We start from the raw sequence: 21,148 nt of genomic DNA, 5'->3' as shown, positions 1-21,148 counted from the left end.
TGCTGGGCAGAACATAAAACCAAACATCTTATTAATGGCCTCCAGAATATGCCTTTTCCTAATCATGGTTGACAAACGTTCATTCAGCGGCAGATCCAGGACGATGCTTGAATTTCAGAACTTTTGCAAATGCAGTGAAAGGGATTTGTTTGTCGCTGTGACACTGCACACAACAAAATGTGTCTTCTGCATTTAACCCATCAACAAAGTGATCAGCGGGGCAGCTCGAGCAGCCGGGCTGCAACATGTGGTACGGTACCATGCACAGTTCACCTCAGTGGCAACTGGTGGATTTGAACCTGTAACCTTCAGGACTCACTGTTATTTATTTAGTGCAAAAAATTCCACTTTGTCTATGACGCAGTTAGTAGTTTTTTAAATGGAGAAACTCAGAGCTGTTGATGAAGATCTCTGTGTTCTTCTTTCTTCAATTCCTGCGAGTATATCCGTATTGTGTTCAGCTCAACAAACCCAGGTGTGTACGTTTTGCATTCATTGGCAGCTGAAAGACTTTGAGAAAAATAAAAGCTCACAAATTGAACCATTTTCAAGGATGTCTCTGTGTAACATTTCGATAATTATTGTGTAGCAAAATGGTTTTGACATATTTGGTTGATTAGACAATAATTATTTTTTGTTCAGATTTAAAAAAGGTCCTAAAATGAATGCGTCTAATTGTTGAAAAGTCTAGATGTAGACATAGCGCATGTGCACGATTATAATGCAAACAACGCAACACCCGCCATCGCTACTAAATGTTAAAATTGTTAACGTTTAAATGTTCAGACCCTGAGTATAAATATCTGTGAGAGACAAACTCTAAAGTCCTGAATACCCAGAGCGAGTACTTAGCAGTGTGAGTGATCAGAGCACTGTGTAGTGATGCTGCGGCTGAACGTGGGCTGAATTGGCTAAAATGTTTAATTAGCCGACATTGTGTGTCTCCTTAAAGCCTGCTGAATTAAGGGACTGATGCTTGGCAGTGCCCTTTCCTCCACAGATGGTTGGCAAACCGTTTCCTTTACACCTCCCCACCACCTCCCTCCGCCTCCACCACCTCCACCATGCTTTCCAGGCACACTGCCATGCATAAGTGCTTCAGCAGCACGTCCTGCCCATGACTTCAATTGATTTCCTCTAAAGAGGAGCAGTTGCCATCTATCAAGTAGCCCTGGCAGCGGCACTGGCCAAAGTCTGCCATAATCTGTCAATCAGGTGGCAGTGCTGGAAGACAGCGAATGAAGCTGAAACAGTCGCTGTCAAGGTTTGGTTCATGGCTGGAACGGCAGCGTGCGTCAGGGAAGTCCGATAATACATTTTTCTTAAATTAATATTTTGTATTCAAGTTACTAATATTGTTCATTGCAGTGTAAAAAAAAAAGATTTTGATTTGTCGGGTTATGAAACTCTGCTGTGGGCCATACGGATTGACTTGGCGGGCTGCATGCGGCCCCCGGGCCCTGTGTTTGACACGTGGAACATAAATATTTTCTGCCGACCATGTACATATATAATCTATATAAATCAATATCTGATCTGAAGTGACATAAAAGGCCGCTCTTTAGTTCTCAATAAACTGGAAGCGGTTTTTACTGGAGTTCCAGAAGGTTGTGTGTTTAGAGGTCAGCCAAATCTGGTCATGCCCTTTTCTTTTTTTTTTATATGATTGTTTCAAAGCCATCTGCCAGGTCTGACACATTAGTCCAGTGGTTAGTTGTGGCAGGTTGGGAGTTTGTAAAATCCTCAGTGGCAGCGCAGTCAGTCGGTGCAGTAATTCACTAACAAAAGTGTCATAATGCACTCAGCAGAGGGAGCTACAGGCTCCAACTGGCATCGGGGTCTAAACAGTTCATCACTTTGGACTCTTGATCCATGAACAGTTCCATTATGGCAGCATGACTGTGTCCCAAAAAATATCTGGATGCTGCTGTTGTTCAAATACCAGAGGACGATGAGGTGTGAAGAACTGTGGCTTTAACAACCACATGTTTTAAAATACTACAGCGTTAACCAGTCAATGCAGTTCAATTTATGCAGACAGCAGTGAAAGTATGCGTTGGGTGTTGTGTAATACACCTGACTGCATTTGATGGATTCTCTACTGCAGTACACGGCGAGTACACAGCGTTGTGAAAACCTATTGATCTTGAGTGAGGTAAAGCGTGTCCCCTCCCCTGCAGCAAAAACGTCCGCTTTCACTCAGCATTTTATACTGTTTATGAGATAGAACAGCCAGGACAGTGTACTGACAGACAGACAATCTGGAAACACGGTGGAATGAAATAGAGAGGACGGGTCAAAACCATAGTACTATTCCGTGTTCTTTCTGTCTTCCTTGGCTTTCACACAACAACGCTCGTCCAATAAAACCCCACCGCCGTCCGCCGTCTGCAAACTCCAGCCAGTCGATGCGAGGAGAGATTTGTTCTGTTAGCATTGTAGTTAATATTAAATGCAGTGGAGTTTGCAGGAAATTAAAAATAAAAGCCTCTGCAAACACTCCTCTCTGTGTGGCACCTCGGCCAAACCTTGGACTCTGTGTTTATACAGAGCATAAAACAATAAAGTTATTGTGTTTGGTGCCAAGGCGTAAATGTTGTAGGTAAAAACTGGTTTTGTGGATTTGTGCTTACTATAGTATATTTTGTATGCATTATATATATATATAAATAAAAATATATGTGTGTAAAAAATATGCATTGTATATATGTATTTGTATATATGTGTATATTTATGTATGTGTATATCTATCTATCTATCTATCTATCATATATATAAATATACTGTATATGTAGTTAACTTTTTTCCTTTTTAAGTATTTTTTTGCAAAATGAGATGTTTTCACTTATTCTCAGCAATTCAATGCTAACCTATTTTTTGCTAGCATTTCTTTAGCATCTCTGGTAACACTTGAATATGTCTGACCAAATGTTTTGTTATTATATTTTATACAAAGTTGAACTATGTTTATTAATGCTAAGTATATGATAGCTATTTTTCACCTTAAATTGTTGACCTGCTTTTATTTTTTTGTAGGCAAATGTTTAACGAACTCAGATTAGTCCTGTTTATTTCATGCCTTGCTATCATTAGCCAAGGTCTTAATATTCTTTAGGTACTAATGTTTTTTTTTACTTTTGGTATAATATTTAATTTCTAATCGAGTACATTAACGAACTTGTAGCTTATTGGTCATTCGTGTTTGCGTTTTCGTCACTAAAATAAATTAGAATGTTTTTTTTTTTTTTACTTAAAACAAACAGAGCCGTAGGCTAACCCTGGCCCAGCAGGAAGTTGCGTATGTGTCATTTCTTCATTCAGTCACGGTATGTGAGTGGAACATTTCCCATTTACATTTGATTCGTCTAATTGATCGTAACCAAATTAAGCTACTGTGACATCGGAGGTCCTTGAATCAACAGCCTGTGAGAATCAGCAATGAAGTGAGGCGGGCCACCCACAACAACATCCCAGAGGCAACAGGTTTTCCTTGAAGCAGCCTCACAGTGCCCTCTAGTGGACAAAGTCAACAACTGACAGCCATCCTCCGTTTGGGAGTTTGCTGCATGTCGCTGTTTAAGACTAGTGATCTGTTATGTTATCAGTATTTATAGTTTGTTTACAGATACAGGCCGTAAAATGGCGCTAACCTTTGTTCGGAGGACGTGTAGTTAGTTGCACGTTGCTAGCAGCCGGAGCCTCCTGTCTCCCCACGGTGAGGAGCAGCGGAGGAGCAGCAGTGCTTGTGGGGCTCAGCAGCACCGGAGGAAGCACAGCGTGGATACGAGGAGTTCAGCAAAGTCGCAGCGAAAGGTCTGGGACTGGTTATTTTTTTCTTCTTCTTAGTTTGTTGTCACTTTTGTTGAATGTTCTGTTAAAGTTGTGGACCTTAAGTCGCTTCGTGTTCGAGTATTACTTTCTCATTTCCCATAGCAATTATTTTACGCACTGCTATCGAACATTGTAGAAACTTTCATGGCTCGAGATCTTTTAAGTCGTAACGGTTCACTTGACGAGTTAATTTCGCTGGAAAGACATTGTCACGTTTTTAAAAAACGTCACAAAAATGTCGGTTAAGGGTTCGCGGTCCCTTTTTTTTATTCTTATCTGACTCAGATATGTTGTAAAGTTGACATGATGCCAACAGTTTATTTGGCCCATGTGGTCATTGTTCCCACCTGTGCTTGGTGTGATTTGTTGTACTTTCCGTTGCTCTTGTTTGTTCAGTTGTGTACATAATGACTCAGGCTGAAAACTGATTTTCCTGTAGATATGGTTTTATAGTGACCCAATGGTGACATGTTTCTAGATCTGGGTCGCGACCATGTCTTCTCTCAGTCACTAGACAAGTTATAATAATAAAAAAGTGTTCACAATAAACCAACTGAGTTATGTTTTAAACTGTCACTAAAGTTTTTTTCCTGTTATGTTTCTGGTTCTGTACTGTTCCACAGTTAAACTTTGTTGGGTGGAAGACTAAAAAAAAACCAAAAACAAACCCCGACACCTGCCTGCTGGTCACACCTGAGACCCCCGACCCTGTTGATCCAGTATGGGCAACTTTGCCAGCAAAGAAAGCCATGGACCGACTGGTATGTTTATCATCACACACCCAAGCAAACATCAGCTGTATACAGCATGACAAATCACCTGGGTCAAAAAGTTCTGAGAAAAAAGTAGCCTAGCTAATTTGAGTCTAAAAACTCGTCAAGGCGTAGAATTCTTTAGTTAAAGGCTGTTTTACATTGCGTTGCGTTGTATACGTTTTTCTAAACATTCCAGGTTTTAGAAAAGTAAAGAAATCAGCTGGAGTTGGATTAAAACATGTCGCAAACTTTCAATGCTACAAACATGTTTCCGGTAATGTTTGGGCAATAATCTGAGGTTTGCTCTGATTTAGTACTTTTCACTTTGAGGATTGAAAAGCTCGATCATAAAAAACATAAAACATAACATGGCCCAAAGCTCATAACTTCTAATTTATAGCCATAAAACTGTCAAAGCTCCGGAAAATGCCGGAGAGACGTTTATCCAGTCTGGTTATAATATTTGACGCTGTTGAAATAACAACTGTCTCAGGACTTTTTGACTGACCCTGTTATGTGTTTGTGTTGGCTCTCGGCTTTAAAACCAGAACAACTCAGGAGCTGAGAGTGGGTGAAAAACAGAGGAAGTGAATAAATGTTGTACATTTAAAAAAATAAAATAAAAAATTCCCTGAAGAGAGAGGAGACGAGGAGGAGGTATAAGAAAGAGTAAGGTAAAAAAAAAAAAAATAGAGAATCTGGCAGAAAAGATGGGGTTTTTGTGTCTTTGTGAGTCTGTGCCCTGAGCAGCAAGAGAAATCCTGGCAACTTTTCAGGCTGTTGCTCAGTGAGCGGTCATTCTGCTCGCGTCCCAGTGTGATTCGTTCTGGCCCTGCCGGGGCCAGCTGTGATGAATCGACAGAATTCCCCGGCTCAGCACAAGGGCAGCGGATTAATCATGGGATGCCTAATGTTTTTAGACGCACACACACACACACACACACACACAGTCAGTCAGTCAATCTGCCGCCCATGCTTGGACAAGCACATTAAGGTTCTGGAATGGAGAAACAAAAGTCTGGAGTGGAATGAGGAAAAAAAAAAAGAAAAAGTTGTGAGACAATCCTGTCGTTTTTCTCCTGTTATTAGACGTGGTGGCAGGTGGAGCATGACTTTACTGATGTCTGACTGCTGCTCTTACATCACTAAAGAGGGAGGAGGAAAAAAACCAAAACAACCTACATTAGTTTTATTAACATCAAGGCTTTTGTCCAAATAAGGTAAAGGACGAAAGACCTGACAGAGACACGGTTCTTTCTAGGCTCTTTCTGAAGTTATTTTTGGGCTGGAAAGGAATGTCGGAAACTGAAAAAATGAGGTGTTTTTGTGTGTGTCTGTGTGTGTCTGTGGCTCTACTTGTGATATTCAGACGCTCAGCCTGGGACATTTGTCCTGTGTGTGTGTCCTAAAGTTAGGAAGTGAGTGTTGCAGCAACAATGTGGATGAGCAGTTCAAGAGAAATGTCTTCATTAAACGTGTCCTCAGGGTCATGAGCTCACTGTCCAGTAGAATTATCCTGTTCTAAACTAGGGGAATTAAACGTGTCCTCAGGGTCATGAGCTAAAACTGGCCCACTAGGGTCTTCAATCCGGCCCACTTAATAAATTTTGTACTCAAACACTTAATGTTCAGGATATTTTTTGTAAAATTATATTTTATTAAATATGAAGGGGTTTGTTTTTACATGTTCTCAGTTTTTATCCAATACGCATTAGTACAGGTGGGCTGCATTAAACGACATGATGGGCTGGATTTGACCCATGAACCTTTATGGAGACTGAAATGAGAAATGAAAATGGTTCAGCAAACCTGAGAAATAAATGCTACTTCAACAGGTTTGGGGAAACAAAGCAAAAATAGCTGCCGTTTTTATTTTGAAATAATTATAATAATATATTTTTTATTGACAAATAAAATCAACTCTGCTTTGTCACCTATTACAAATAGCGACATTGGAGCTTTTAAGTACCTCCAAGCTAATGACTTGTTAGCTCCTGCTTGTGGCTGTGAACTTCTGTCCTTTGGCGACAGACCGCAATGCGTAAAATGATTGGCTGCTAAATCAGTGAATGAGTGGCTAGTGCAGGTCAGGGTCGATCATGACTTGCTGGTTGATTGGTGCATCGCTCTTAGCCTGATATTTGGCGTTGAAATGCCTGAAAAGTGAATGGTTTTGTCTTTTCTCTTAGGCCATGGAGATAGTTTCCACACTCCACCTGCGTCTCCACAAAGTGCTGTTCCTCCTCCATTGCCTGCTGTTCCACAGCACCTTCAGCCCCCCCCACGTCCACCTTACCGTGCTGCCCCGGTATCAGCTCCACCTCCAGTCCCAGTTTTCACACTGCCTCTGAAGAAATCACAGCCCACCAGCCCTTCTCCTGTCCCCAGGCCTCATTCACCGGTCGCCTCGAACAGCCCGACTACGGAGCTCGGCGTTAGACCGGGGACCACTGGGCTCAAAGGAGCAGCTCCTCTGGGGAAAAATGGAGCCCCTCCCACGTCGACTCCTAGATCTCCTTGCTCCCAAGGGAAAACTCCGGCTTTCAGCCCCACAAAGAGCCCCTCTGCTCCGTGTAGCCCCTCCCCGTTGGGGGGGGTCAGCCCCTCACCTTTGGGGGTCAGCCCCTCACCTTTGGGGGTCAGCCCCTCACCTTTGGGGGTCAGCCCCTCACCTTTGGGGGTCAGTTCCTCACCTTTGGGGGTCAGCCCCTCACCTTTGGGGGTCAGCTCCTCGGGGCAGAGCTGGAGAGAGAGAGACAGTGGGCTGAGCCCGTCTTTACATGAATCTGTCAAAGGTCACACTGAGGAACTGGAGATGCTGCTAGACGAGTGTCGGGCGTTTCTGGGTGTCACGGCCAATCACAATGGAGTCACTGACACAACAGGCAAGACTGGTTTATTTCTCCACTAACATAACATAAAAAAAAAAAACTTCCATAGAGGTGAAAAGGTTAAAAAAGTTAAATGATTAGGGCTATGTATTGGCAAGAATCTGACGATACGATATGTTTTGCGATACAGGGGCAACTGAACAATATATTGCGATATACTGTGATACCTTAGGCAATGCAATATATTGAGTTTTTTTTACCCCAGTATAGCTGTAGTCCAGTGTGATCCTAGTCTCAGACTCTGTTCCATCTGAACATCAGTTCCTAACTCTAGAACAGAGGGATCTACATTTGGAATCACTAGAGAAGAAAGAAAAGAAAAAGAAAATGAACCAACACCAGGAATATTGGACTGGGAATTGGTGAGAAAAAATCAATAACTGATGGAGGAGGAGATTGATACGGTATCGTGAAACGAAAAAGATCAAGATATTCCAGTGTATCGATATTTTCCTACAACTCTATAAACAATCCAATCAAACAAAATCTCCTCTCGTCAGTCAGACTGACTTTATTTTCAGATGTGAAAATGTTAACTAGACCATAAAATCTCCTCTCGTCAGTCAGACTGACTGTAAGTCACCAGAATAGATGTGAAAATGTTAACTAGACCATGATCTAATTTTAATTTTTCTGCAGCCTGTAGCTTTAGCTTCGCGTAATTTTAATTTTTCTGCAGCCTGTAGCCTTAGCTTCAGCTTAAGGTAAACAAGACAGACAGGATTTCTCAGGGTGTTCACAGTCAGAGCTTCATGCCCTGTTTACCAACACTAACTGAAGAATTACTGCATACTGTACCTTCAGTAACTGTCAACTGTAATGCCAACATTAGAGTTGACATGGTGCTCCGTCTCATGGCCTGTTATCGTATCATTCCCACAGAGGTTCTGAGGAGTCTCCTGGCAGAAGCCAAAGATTTGAAGAATTCTCTACAGGTGAGTTGTTTTGTTTTTAAAATTTTTTTTTTTTTTTTTGCTCCAGTTTGAACTTTTCCACTTCTTTCATGCGTTAAGGAAAAGCTTTCAACCACTCCCATGAACAGAATGTATTCCTTCTGGGTCGGTGGCCAGGGCTAGACTCGGCCTGCATCACTGCGTCTGAAATATTTATTGAGCTTGTTTTGTTTGACAAATCAAAGGCTGGCAAAACAACACAAAGAGACTAAAAACTTTAATGATCGCTGAGAAGGGATTCTTAAAAAAAAAAGGGTGGTTTGATGCAGTAACACAAACTGACAGACAGGGGTTGAAACTCCAGCATTGAGAACATAAGGCAGCTGTAAGGTAAGGTCTCCAGACCTAATTAAATCTGCGTCTGCTCTTCTCCACTCCGGTGTCCCCTGGTGGTCTGGTAAACAAACAGTGCGTGAGAGTCTGGTCCAGTAGATGTAACATAAGATCATGAAGAGAGTCGTGTTGTAGACTACAATAACAAAGATGGAGACCTCGTGTCAGTAACTGTCCGACGGTACATGAGAACTCCCGGATGTTTGTTATGGTCGTAAGCTTCATAAACAACACACAAAAAAAGAGTTGAGATGAGTTGTTTAGCAGCTGTGAATCACTGTATGTTGTGATTCACGACCTGCTGTTCTGCTGTGGTTTCACGCGTGTATTTGTTCCAAACCCTTCAGTACAGGATGTTTCCAGTCTTATTGTCAAGGTTGGTTTTTGCACCCCCTACGGTCACATGTCTCGTCATTGCTGTTCTGCACAGGTCACCAACATGGTGGCGCCTGGTAACCCCCATGGACTATCTAATGCATTGTTTCCCAAAGACTGGGTCGGGACCCACAGGTCGGTCGCAAGAGATTTTTTTTTTTTTTGGGTCATCTCGCATCATGTTTCCCAGAAGTTTACGAATAATGCCTATTGACTTGGGTCGTGAAGGTTTGTGAACTTTTAAAGTTTGGTTTCCCAGAAGTTTACGAATAATGCCTGTTGATTTGGGTCGTGAAGGTTGGTGAACGTTTAAAGTTTAGGAAACACTGACCTAATGTGCCCGTAGGGGGGGGTATGTTTTAAAATAAAACTAGTCAACAGGAGAGAGTACAAAAAGTTCCTTTGCAGAGACCAGCAGATGTAGTGAACCATGATCCAGTCTGGGTCTGAAGACCAGACCAGACGATCCATTTATGTCTAATCTTGAAACACCAACATGTAGCACTTAACTTCCTTGTTAAACAGTCTCAGAGAAAGAGATGTGTCCCAACCTGATGGGGTTCAAACATTGTTTTAAACATGTTTTAGAAATAATTCTGACAGTGTCTAACATACAGTTTTTTGCCTTAGTGTAGCGGTTAGCAGGCCAGAAATTTTTTTTTTTAAATACATCAGATTAAGAAACTCATTTTCAAATCAAACTTTTTTCAAAACATTTTTAAATAAATTGCAGAAATCAGAGACAACAAACACAGACATCTCAGTCCAGAACTATATCAGTCAGGTTTTGGGTGAAGTTGATGAGGTGATGCTTCTTGTCCTTGGACTTTATTATAAGGCAATTAAACGCTTTTCAAGCTCCAGAGGGCCACACAAAATCACTTTGTGGGCTGCTTTTGGCCCACGGGCCTTGAGTTTGATCTATGATCTGCATCTATCCGTCTTTATCTAACGCCATAACAATAACTAAATGTTATCGTGGAGTAAAGATACTGTCGGTCAGACAGATGAATCCTGGACTGTAAAGACGACGAGAAACTTTTACTTCAGGGCCAAAAGCTAAGGCGTTTCACGCTCTTGTGAGGATGCTGATATTCTGTGGTCATTTCCTGCCCTTCACTGGTTCCAATTCCTGACCCTCCCGTATGAGGAGAGCCAGAGGCTTCCTGGCTTCCTCCAGATCTGCTCCGTATTCCACAGCTGCAGTATCATCTACAGTGAACCCCATCGGCTCCATCTGCTTCACCGCCTCTGCTTACGCCTGCCTTTCATTTATATTCTCAATGAACGAAGTCAAAATGTATTTCCACTCGAAGTCACGTTGATTCCCACCACTTAGTGTGTTGCGGCGTATATTTAATCCCTCTCCTCTCGTTTCCCTTTCGTTCCTCTTCCGCTCACATTCCCACCTCTCCATAAGGACCTGGAAACATGAGCCTAACCCTAAACCACAGAACAGTGTCAGAAACCTGGGCCAATCCAGCGCCGTGTTTACACGGACTCTCCGTAGAGCAGTATCGTCCAGCTCCCGTCCTCTGGGCCTTTTTTTTTTTTTTTTTTTTTGTGGAGAGGAGTGGAGGAGTGTGGAGGAGGGGGTTCACATTCTGCTGTTTGGGAGACAAAACTTGTTTTGTTTTGTCCTCTGTGAGTCGGGGTTGGGAGAGGGCTGCAGCTCCGAGTGACTGGCCGGCAGTGTGTGTGTGTGTGTGTGTATTCTTTGAGACAGGGGACTCACAAACAAGATGCATTCCAAGTTTTGGCAAGTGGTGTAATTGGTTTCTAGCTCTGAGGGTACACCTCTCTCACCCTCACACTGCCCCCCCCTCCCCTCAACCCCCCCACCCCGTCTCTCCAGCTTCCCTTGCCGTGCCTCTTTGCCTTTTCTTCAGTCCCTCATTCTTTCTCCATTAGCTGTTTGACCACTCCTCCCTGGGCAGAATAACTCAAAACAATGACTCCGGTCCATCTCTTTCTTCCCCCCCCCCCCCCCCCCCCCCCCCCCCCCCACCTCTCCCCTTCCCTTTCGACCATCTCTGCTCTTTCACCCCAATCCGTCTTTTTGTCTGACCCATCCTGTCTCCTGACGGTTCCGTAGTGTAGCGGTTAGCGCGCCTGCCTCTGTAGCAGAGAGCAGAGATTCCTGGGTTTAAACACAACAGTTTCTGGGGCAGTGGTGGCTTAGTGGGTAAGGAAGCAGACCTGGGTCTGGGAGGCTTCAGGTTTGAGTCCACCAGCTGCCAAGTTACCACTAAGGCGCTCTGAGCAAGGCACGGTCCCCACTCACTGCTCCCCGAGCAGCTTAAAGCTGCCCCCTGTTCACTTTCCTTTCCTTTCTTAAGTACTTTTTTTTTTTTTTTTAGCTCTGACCTCCTGGTTTCTCCATATGGTTTCAGCGTCTTCACTCACGTCCCCACTTTTATATGTCAATCGTCCATAACACCAGAGTGTGTGTATTCCATCTGTCTGTGTTTTGGTTCCACCACCGGCCTTGAATGGACTTAAACCAACAAATACAAAATCACTCCAGTGGGTGGCGCCCAGCTGATGATCACTCCATCTCATCAGCCGGCTTTGGAATCTGTTCCAGGTGAAAGCTGCGGAAAATTTCCAGGAATGATTTCCATGTTCCCAGGCTGTAACGGAGACCGCGGAGGCTGGTCACATGTAGCATGACAACCTAGTTTCAGTATCTGAGCTGAGGCTGAACGTAGCCGTGGAGTTTAATCTGTTCTGCTAAGTGAACGCTGGAGAATCGGAGACGGGTTTTTTTTTTTTCCTCTTGTTACAGTAGCGACTCACTTGAAAGTGAGTCTTTTACTTCCACTGACATCTATTGGGTGTGGGGGGGGGGGGGGGGGGGGGGGTTCACTTTTTAATACTGTATATTAGAAAAGTATATGTAGTGAAATATAATATAATTATGGTTAAAATTTACTCTTAATTTACTGAAAACCTCAGCCTGTTTAGTTGAAAACCGTGCTGATATACTCACAGAAATTGAAGAAAAACACTCACAGAGAGATATACTCACAGGAATTGAAGAAAAACACAAAGATTTTTTTTTTACATTTTTTTCATCGTCATCTGCTGCCACCTAGCGGAGGACTATTTAATTGTTCTGCCTGTCACTTACGTATTGACGAACATAGAAAAAATGATTTGCAGTAAGTAAAATAATAGTTTTCAGACCATTTAAGTGATATTAATTACATTTTTTGTAGCTCACTCGATGACCTCTCGCGGCCGACTAGTGTGCCACGGCACAGAGGTTGAGACTCAGTCCTGTAGAGAGGAGGGTCTTCAAAGGATTTGGACGTTTGTTTGTTTTTTTTTTTTTTTGTTTTTTTTTTGTTTTTTTTTCCTCAGTTTGTGATTGAAAGACTGGGTGTGGAGATGAACCAGGACAGATAGACTAAGTAAATCCCTCAAGAAATGACCCACAGCCTCACAGCAAGACCAGATGTTCTGTGGTCAAGAACACACACACAAACACACACACACACACGTGCTTGTATACACAAATGTGAAAGTCAAATTTGCATAAGCAAAAATATATATTTACATTTTTTCAAAAGTGTCTGACATCATCACACTTCATGCTTGTGTCTGTGCTGGTGCATACGTGTGTGTGTGTGTGTGTGTGTGTGTGTGTCTTGAGGCTGACGGCCCACACCCTTATCTCAGTGTGGACCCTGGAGCGCCCTTCCTGTTTCCTTATACAGACACGCTCCAGTTGGAGTGTTCATTTAGATAACAGAGATGTGACTCTCTGTGTCCTCGTGTATAATTAGTAAGTACTGCAGTACAGATACTGCGGTCGTACAGTACAGTACAGTACTGTCCACGTGACACGTGTGAACAGGGAGAGGAAGAGCGTTCTCCCGGCCCGGCTGCTCTGAGCCGACGTTGGGAAAGTGAACGCAGCTCGGTGATGAAGTGAAAGAAAAGGGAGGAGGAAGTGTGGGAGGAAGATGAGGAATATGATATGTGTGTGTGTGTGTGTGTGTGTGTGTGTGTGTGTGTGTCCAGCATAATGGGGTCCAGCTGTGGTCAGATGAGGAAACCACTTGGCTCAGACGTGTCCTCCTCCACATCTCGCTCCATTCTTCATCTAATCACCTCCTTCCTTAACAACAGTCCTTCACAGAACTCTTCCTCACACTCCTCACTCCTCATCACATTTCCTTTGCTTTTGTTTTTTTGGTGTGTGTGTGTGTGTGTTTGACCCGTTCAACAGTTCATCTTTGTCCTCTGATGTCTGGGACATAAGATCCCCCGTCTGCCCCCCCTCCAGAGATTGAAAGGCGATAATATTCTATACAAAAGTGCTTCATTTCAACATCTCTGGTCTGAGGGGCTGAAAAGTGTCGAAGAAGGAGAAGGATTCCAGAGACCAATGATCAATAAAAAATTACAATACCAACATAAAATAAAACGATATCATAATAGTTTTATGATATGGTAATAGTTTTATATAAAATGGCCTCAATAATATCCCTGTTAGAGGCCCAAAAATCCCTAGCTGCACCTCTGTTTTTGATCATGATCTTTTTGACTTCATTGACACTAATATATATTAAATATATATAAATATACTGTATATATGTATATATATGTATGTATATGTATATATACACATATATGTATATGCATATATATGTATATAGATTTATTTATTTATTTAAATATATGTATATAGATTTATATATATATAAAATTAAAATTATATTTATATATTTATTTATTTATTTCTCATTCTTAAATGAACAACTGAAGCATTTTTTTTAACAAACTGCAAAAAAAAAAAAGAAAAAAAAAGGGCCAGACCTTGTCCATGGCCCGGGAGTTTGTACGTCTTTAATTTTGTAATGAAAGTTCCTTCACCCTGACAGAGCCTCAAGTCTCTGATGGATGTAAAGCAGCCTCAGTTATCTCGCGCCCGTGTCTCGACTCGTCGACAGAGTTCCGTCGGATACCGTCGGATGACATCAGTGAAAACCTCTGGCTCCCACGGCTGTTTTGCTTCATCAGTGACTGACTTACCGTCACCCTTGCTGAGACTTGTTCAGTACAGCTCGTACTAGTGTGGTAACGGGAAGTCAAATTGATACTTAATTCCTCCTTGACCAAAGCGATTGTCTTTCGGCCATTTTTTGGTTTGGCAGCGGAACTGCTGATTTCTTTCCCCAAGGCTGCTTTTACCTTCGCGACNNNACGGCGGGTGAATAATAATGTTTGTTGAAGAGTTGAAGAGTGTTTTTTTACTGTTTGTACTCTGGCGTTGAAAACATGAGCTGAAGTTATTTTCCCAGCATAAAAAAGAAAGGGAAATGGAAAAAAAAAAGTCGTAAAAAAACATTGTTTCAAATACACAAATATTTTAAACCCCAACCTTTTTTGTACCAAGGACCAGTAATACCACACCATCATTGAAGGATCATTAACTTCTAACTTCTGAGTCTGAATGACCTTTGACCTGTTGTTTTGAAACATTGATAGATTATCTTTGAGTGAAAACATTAAAGGGACATGACTGGATTCCTTATGAATGAAGTAAATTAGTAAAACTGAAGTAATGTTTTTTACTGTGTCCCACTGCCACCTGGTAGTAAATGACCTACGGACTGCCACTGGTCCCCAGACCATGGGTTGAGGACGCCTGTTTTAAACAGTCACCGTCATTTCATTAGAGGACCACAATAATGTTTTTATGTTCAGTTAGTATTTTTGTTTTTACTAAAATAATAACATATAGAAATATTTACTTAACGTTTTTTTTACACAAAGTTTCAAATCAATTTGTTTCATTAATTAATTAGGGTTATTTGGTCTTTTTATTATCTCTTGTCCCTAATAAATAAAAGTGCATTTCTGTATGTATCACATCAGAGAGTTAGCTGGAGGCTAAAGTACTAGCAAGAACTAAAAGTATTTTTTGTTTTTAAAGAACAAGCTTAAAGAAAAAAAACTGCATTTAATGTTTTGTTGTATGTCTCCTTCTATTGTTTATCCTTCCAGTCAGAGCGAGAAGAGTGGCTGCAGTTTCAGTCTGACCTTCAGGTGGCAGTATCGGTGGCAGACCGGTTGCGAGGTGAGGCAGACGAAGAGCTGACGGCGCTTCGAAAGGCGCATGAGGATGTGGAGCGGGAGCTGGCCGCTGCCCAGCAGAGGCAGAAGGCGGCTGACACCCAACTGGTCACCCTGAGGGGGGAGTTGAAGGAGAGCAGGCAGAGACTGGCATCGCTCAACCAGGCTCAGGGAAACACCGTCAACCAGCCGCGTCATGAACGGGAGACGTCCAACAGCACCGGGGCCAAGGACGCCCCCCAGAGGGGCACGGACGGAGGCGTTCCCAGGGGGGCACGGACGGAGGCGTTCACAAGTCTGAACAAGAGGCTGTTGAAAAAAGCAACGAGAGCGATGTGACGAAGAAGAACGGAACATCCTGCAGGGGTGTGGCCATACGTTACCTGAGGAATGTGACCAATGAGGACAGAAACGAGGAGGAGGCGCGGCCCAACGAGGCACGACGGGTGGTGACGACAGAAAGATCCAGGTGCGACCGACCGGCCAATCATGTGTCTTTGTTTGGATGTAAATATTCATTAGAGATGCTGGAAAAAAGCTTAAAATATTTAGATTTTTGTGCAACTCGTGATACTATATTTTTTTTTTTTTTTACTAATTTCTCCGATATTTTTTATTTGACAGCACATAATAGAAAAATAACGAACCGTTGGTCGCCAGTCAGTGTCAGTGATGCCAAAATAACAAACTGATTCTGATCACTGGTCAGGTCGGTCTCTAAAATATATGCTGGGGATGGCTCGATCCAAAGCTCAGGATCAGTATCGGTCCAATATTGGTCAAAAAAAAACTACAGCCGACGCCTGAGCCTAAATACTCAACTTGCCTCAGCAACACAACTGATATCGGTATCGGCAGATATTCCAAGTTGCAGTATTGCTATTGGAATGGGACATGAAAAAGTTGTATCATCCCCTATATATATATACATATATATATATAAATTTAGTATATATATTTGAAATATAAAGTAATCATTTTTACTAATCGTTTCAGGTTTTCTCGGCTCCTCCATTGTCTTCAGACATTTGAAAACAAAGCCGATTTCCTTTCTCAAACATTTTTGTGTCTGAGACTGAAGCCATAAATGGAGAACAGTTACCAAGTTTGGTCTGCACTGTGATTATGGCTTCGGTTGTAAGTCATGCAGTAAAATTTACAGCCGGTGCCGAGTTAACCAGCGAGATCAGGAGTGGTTGTTTTATTTGTCCCCTGTCTGTTCCCTTCATCTCTGTGATGTGGCACTGCAGGAGCCTGTCCAGACTACCTGCCGCTGCAGACCTCCTCACCGTGCCAAATGGAACGCACCAGGCCAACAACGCCACCACGGCCGCACAGTCGGTGAGGTTCGGAGGAAAAGTCGCCCTAGGTTTTTTTTGGGGGACGTTGTTCTAACTTTGTGTGTTCATTTCAATTTTTTAAGAACGTGGAGCAACAACGAGGGCGAAGAACTCTGGACTGGCAAGACCGTAGGTCCAGCTCTGGTATAAGTTTGTGTGTGTGTGTGTGTGTGTGTGTGTGTGGTCTAGGCCTAGCTGTCCTGGAGTTTAAGGTTTACTTTGGAGCAGAGGTGGAAAGTAACAAATGACATTTACTCACGTCACTGTAATTGTAATTTTTTGAGTTATGTAGTATATCTATCTTTAAGTAGTATCGGGAATAGTAAAAGTAATTTTACTTTTACTTAAGTACATTTTGACTCCAGTATTTTACTTCGCTACATTGGAAAAGAATCATTGACTGAGTAAAAAATTGGATCATCGAATTCTCAACTTCTGCCACGTGTATTTAAATTGTTGATAAAAAACAACCAGCTGCAGATTGGTTGACAAACTTGTACTTTTTTGCATCAAGTAATTTAAAGTAACTAAGTAACTTTTCTGAAAAGTAAACTTTTCCTAAAATTAGACGGAGGGCCGGGTCAGGAGCAGATAGATGGAGCAGTCGTGTGAACATGTAAAAGTCATGCATAAAGGCTACAATGCTATGCTAATGCTTTTAGCCTTTTCTGCAGAAAAAGATAATGATAATATGAATTGAAAATATAATTAAGACAAGTTTGGCGGGCCGGGTCATGATCAGGATTAGGCATACATTTGTACTGGTTAAACTGAAGGACTGTGTAGTTTGCCCATGCCTGGGTTAGGGTCATGATAAGGATTAGGCATACATTTGTACTGGTTTTGTGTCTATGTGGAGTCATAAAAACCTGAATATGTGTGTGAAAAACATTGCAGTATTATTATTCTAGAAACTTTTTTTCTACACGTCCACTAAACTTCTAGGGTCCCACAGTTTGATCTTCAGTGGTGCAGTATGTTGATGTCTTCACAGACCGGTTCACTCTGACAAAGGCAGGAATTACAATGTGCTGCAACACAGAGCGGGGAGTGAGCACAAAAAAAAAACCCCAAAAACAAAACATTTAAACACCCGTCCCAAAAAAAACTCCGACTCTGGGGCAGAAACCGACGTGTGATGTTGATGTTGCGTTCACTGCCTGAAGTTGAATTAGTGCAGCTCCAAACTCGTAAACGTGTCACCGACCCAACCATCAAAACATCACTCTTGTCTTTGCAGGAAAACGTGAGGAGTGTCTAAACAAGTACAACTCTGCCCTGACTGAGCTGCCGCCCACCAAGTGAGTGTGTGCATGTACACACACACACACACACACAAACGTGTTTCCAACCTCTGTATAAAAACTACCAAATTGTTTGAGTAAAAGTGGCAGAAAATGTCAAAAAAACCCAAACAAATACTTACAAAAACCACTGTTTTTTTTCGCTGCAGTGTTGAGACATCAATCCTAGAACTTTCATTTCCTTGTTTCCGCTCTAGATCCCAGGATGGTTTCAACCTTCTGCTGCGTCGCCATGGAGGCTCCAAGCGGAACTCTATGCTCCGCTGGTGTCAGAGCCGAACCCAGGGCTACAAGGTGATCCACGACAGGGTTTGGAACTGATTCTACCTCCCACACCCCCCTGCCTGCCCCTAAACAAACCCCAAGAAATCTGACTAGTCATTTCAATTTACTCTGTTTTTCAGAGTAAATTTAATCATATGTTGTTACTTTAACATATTTTCTATTTTTAAGCTGTTTTATGGCTAAATGTAATTTTTATTGTACAGTAAATCTTTTTAATCCAATTTCTGACTATTTTGCTAAATGTTTGTATTTTTGACTAATTATAACTTTGAACTTAGGGCTGTCAGATGAAGACATTTTTTCAAGTTTGGTTTATGAGCAGATTAGCTGTGGATTTATCATGATTAGTTGTGATTAATCACAATTAATCATCATTCCTAAATTGAGATTAATTTCAAGGAAGACGTAAGTGTTTCACATGTGAGATGGTATTTTAAACCTGAGAAATGTATTGGATGAACAGTGCACGTCATTCAACCCCTACGATAATTTGAATCTCTTGGTTAACGTGTTACATTTTACTAAGCACAGATATCATTTATTTATTTATTAATAAAATGTTTATTTATATTTTAACTGTGTCATCTTGCAAAAACAATTCCCGGCCATTTTGTAGCTAAATGTTTTTAAAATGGAGTCTGTCAAAAGAATGAATTTTTTTAGTTTTGCTCAATCACAGGGGAGCTGGAGATTAGTCACGATTAATCACATTTGATCACGATTAACTGTGATTAGTCAAGTTGAAAAATATATAAATCTTTAATTTTCCATCTCCTTGGTTTTATCAGAACTCTTCATCCGTTCACTGAATCCATTCAAATCTCTTCCTTTTCTGCATCATATGTTTTCTTTTTTTTCTTTTTCCAGAACATTGACATCACCAACTTCAGCAGCAGCTGGGCCGACGGCCTGGCCTTCTGCGCCGTCTTCCACACCTACCTCCCGTCTCACATCCCTTACAGCAGCCTCACTCCTGACAACAAGGTAAACGCTTTGTCCGGGGCTGTAGAGCCGCGGAGACTAGAATTCATTTGTGCCTTCAACTCATTGTCTTTTGTTACAGAGGGACAACCTCAGCTTAGCATTTAAAACCGGAGAGACGGTGGGGATCACACCAACCCTGGTGAGCCTTAGATTGATTCACATACCGTATTTTCCAGACTAAAGGTCGCACTTTTTTTTCATCCTTAGGCCGGGGTTGCGATTTATACTCAGGTGCGAGTTATATATAAAAATATATAATTTCACACGTTTGTTATTTTCTCACTGACAACCACTAGAGGGCACTCTAGGACTGGAAACCTACCACTGGAAATTGACATGCTCGTTAATTTCACATTGTCAGCCGCTAGAGGGCACTGGTGCGACTTATACTTGGGAGCGACTTAGTCCGGAAAATACGGAAAATGTTTTTTTTGGATTAATGTCAAGGTACGTTTCTCTTCATTAACTTGGTGAAATCCTATGTTGATCAGACGGTGGAGGAGATGCTAAAGGCCGGGGGTCCTGACTGGCAGCGCGTCCTGGGCTACGTCGAGAGCATGTACCGACACTTTGAGATGTGACTGCTGGAGGTACGGACAGGACAGATGGAGCGTCTTGAATGTTTGTCACAATAAATGTTGAACCTCACCACTGCTGACTGGTGGTCGAACTGGGGAGACTGGCTGTACGCATAAAAAAAAAAAAAAAAAAAAAAAAACATGGAACTGCAGATTTGACACGGTTGTTGTTCCACTCATTGTGACTTTATGGACGCTCACACTGACCAGAATGATTTTCACAGATTTTCTTGGAACACTGGAGAAAACATTCAGATCGATCAATAATTCACACTAACAAACCCTAATTTTTTTTTTTTTACTTTTTGAAATTTCTGAGTTTAAGTTCCCTCCGACTTGTTTGCTGTCCTGCAGCTGCGAAGGCTTCTGATTGGTTTATTACAGTCTCCATGGACGGTCGACAGTCAGTAGAATTTCCTGAGAGTCTGATTCTGCCAGGAAATTCAGAATCGAACTCCCTTTTTTTGGCCCTAATGTAATTATGCGCTTTGTTCACACAGCGGAGATCTAACAGAACCACAGTTATGCTGATGGTATCTCGGAAGACATTCATCGTTAATAGTTTTCACTGAGAGCACGCCACTGTAGTGGGGTGAAGGAACAGAACAGAGGTCAAAGAAATTGTTCACTTGTGGTGTTATCATGTCACTTTTTTTTCTCAACATTTTTTTCTCTCAGCGATGGGGAAACAAGTTGCCTTTTATTTAAAGCTGTGTTTTTGCCAAAGTTGAACGTGCCAAATTTTGCAGGAAAAAAAAGAATACTGTTTGTTTATATGAAAATAGTGTATAAAAAAAAAGAAATAAAATATTTGTATCATTTATCTTTCGTAGTTATTATAACTTCAACAGTAGTAAAACTGTCCCAAACAATTAGATTGGTAAGTTGTGATGAGATAGTATTGAGTTTGCTACCCTCTTGTGGTAAGACTATGTTATTACAGGCGTCCTCTAATAAAAAAACTCCAACAACTTTGTTTAACGTACATATCACATTCACGATCAATCATTTCTTCACTGATCCGGAACATAAATTATTTCTCAAGTAGTTCCAAAATTCTACAAACTCTATCAAAGGCAATTGGCGCAGCCCAGTGTGTGTTTTTATATACTGTTTTAATTGAAATCGAGAGGAGGTGACGTCACAGGAAACTTTTACAATTTACGCAGAGTAAAATGTATGAATTGTTGAATTGTTTTTTTTTCTTCTAAATGTTGCTGTACGATCTCTGTTAGTTTAACGTTTTTTCCATTCATTTTCTTTACTTACTGTGAATTTGCTCTCCCTCAAAGTTGAACTTCCGCTTCACAGGAAGTTCCGCAAAATCAACAGTTACCAAAATAAAAGTACAACACGAACACAAACTTCGGTCGCAGGCAGATTACATTTAAAGAATTAACATACACTCCGCAATTTATTTATTTATTTATTA

General features: G+C 41.7%; 1 protein-coding gene across 1 annotated transcript; it reads left to right on the top strand.

Annotated features, from left to right (window-relative positions):
* The first annotated feature begins 6,623 nt into the window (after positions 1-6,623).
* On the top strand, positions 6,624-20,701 carry LOC103384519 (cytospin-A-like). Its single transcript, XM_025059184.1, has 12 exons — positions 6,624-6,627; positions 6,776-7,471; positions 8,360-8,412; positions 15,157-15,390; positions 15,444-15,694; positions 16,476-16,566; positions 16,649-16,694; positions 17,806-17,866; positions 18,067-18,163; positions 19,022-19,138; positions 19,218-19,277; positions 19,630-20,701. The coding sequence occupies exons 1-12, from the start codon at positions 6,624-6,626 to the stop codon at positions 19,717-19,719; spliced, it is 1,800 nt and encodes a 599-aa protein (XP_024914952.1). The 3' UTR covers positions 19,720-20,701.
* The last annotated feature ends 447 nt before the right edge of the window (positions 20,702-21,148 follow it).

This window comes from Cynoglossus semilaevis, chromosome 1 (assembly GCF_000523025.1).
Source record: "Cynoglossus semilaevis isolate Cse_v1.0 chromosome 1, Cse_v1.0, whole genome shotgun sequence".
In the NCBI taxonomy this organism is placed as follows: domain Eukaryota; kingdom Metazoa; phylum Chordata; class Actinopteri; order Pleuronectiformes; family Cynoglossidae; genus Cynoglossus; species Cynoglossus semilaevis.
Note: the sequence above shows the minus strand (reverse complement) of the source record. Positions and strands in the feature narration are given on the sequence as shown.

Excerpts from the sequence above, each read along its gene's own strand:
- LOC103384519 (XM_025059184.1), top strand. Across the intron at positions 15,391-15,443 it reads GACTGGCATCGCTCAACCAG|CACCGGGGCCAAGGACGCCC; the intron begins GCTCAGGGAAAC and ends GACGTCCAACAG. Across the intron at positions 19,278-19,629 it reads TGGGGATCACACCAACCCTG|ACGGTGGAGGAGATGCTAAA; the intron begins GTGAGCCTTAGA and ends TATGTTGATCAG.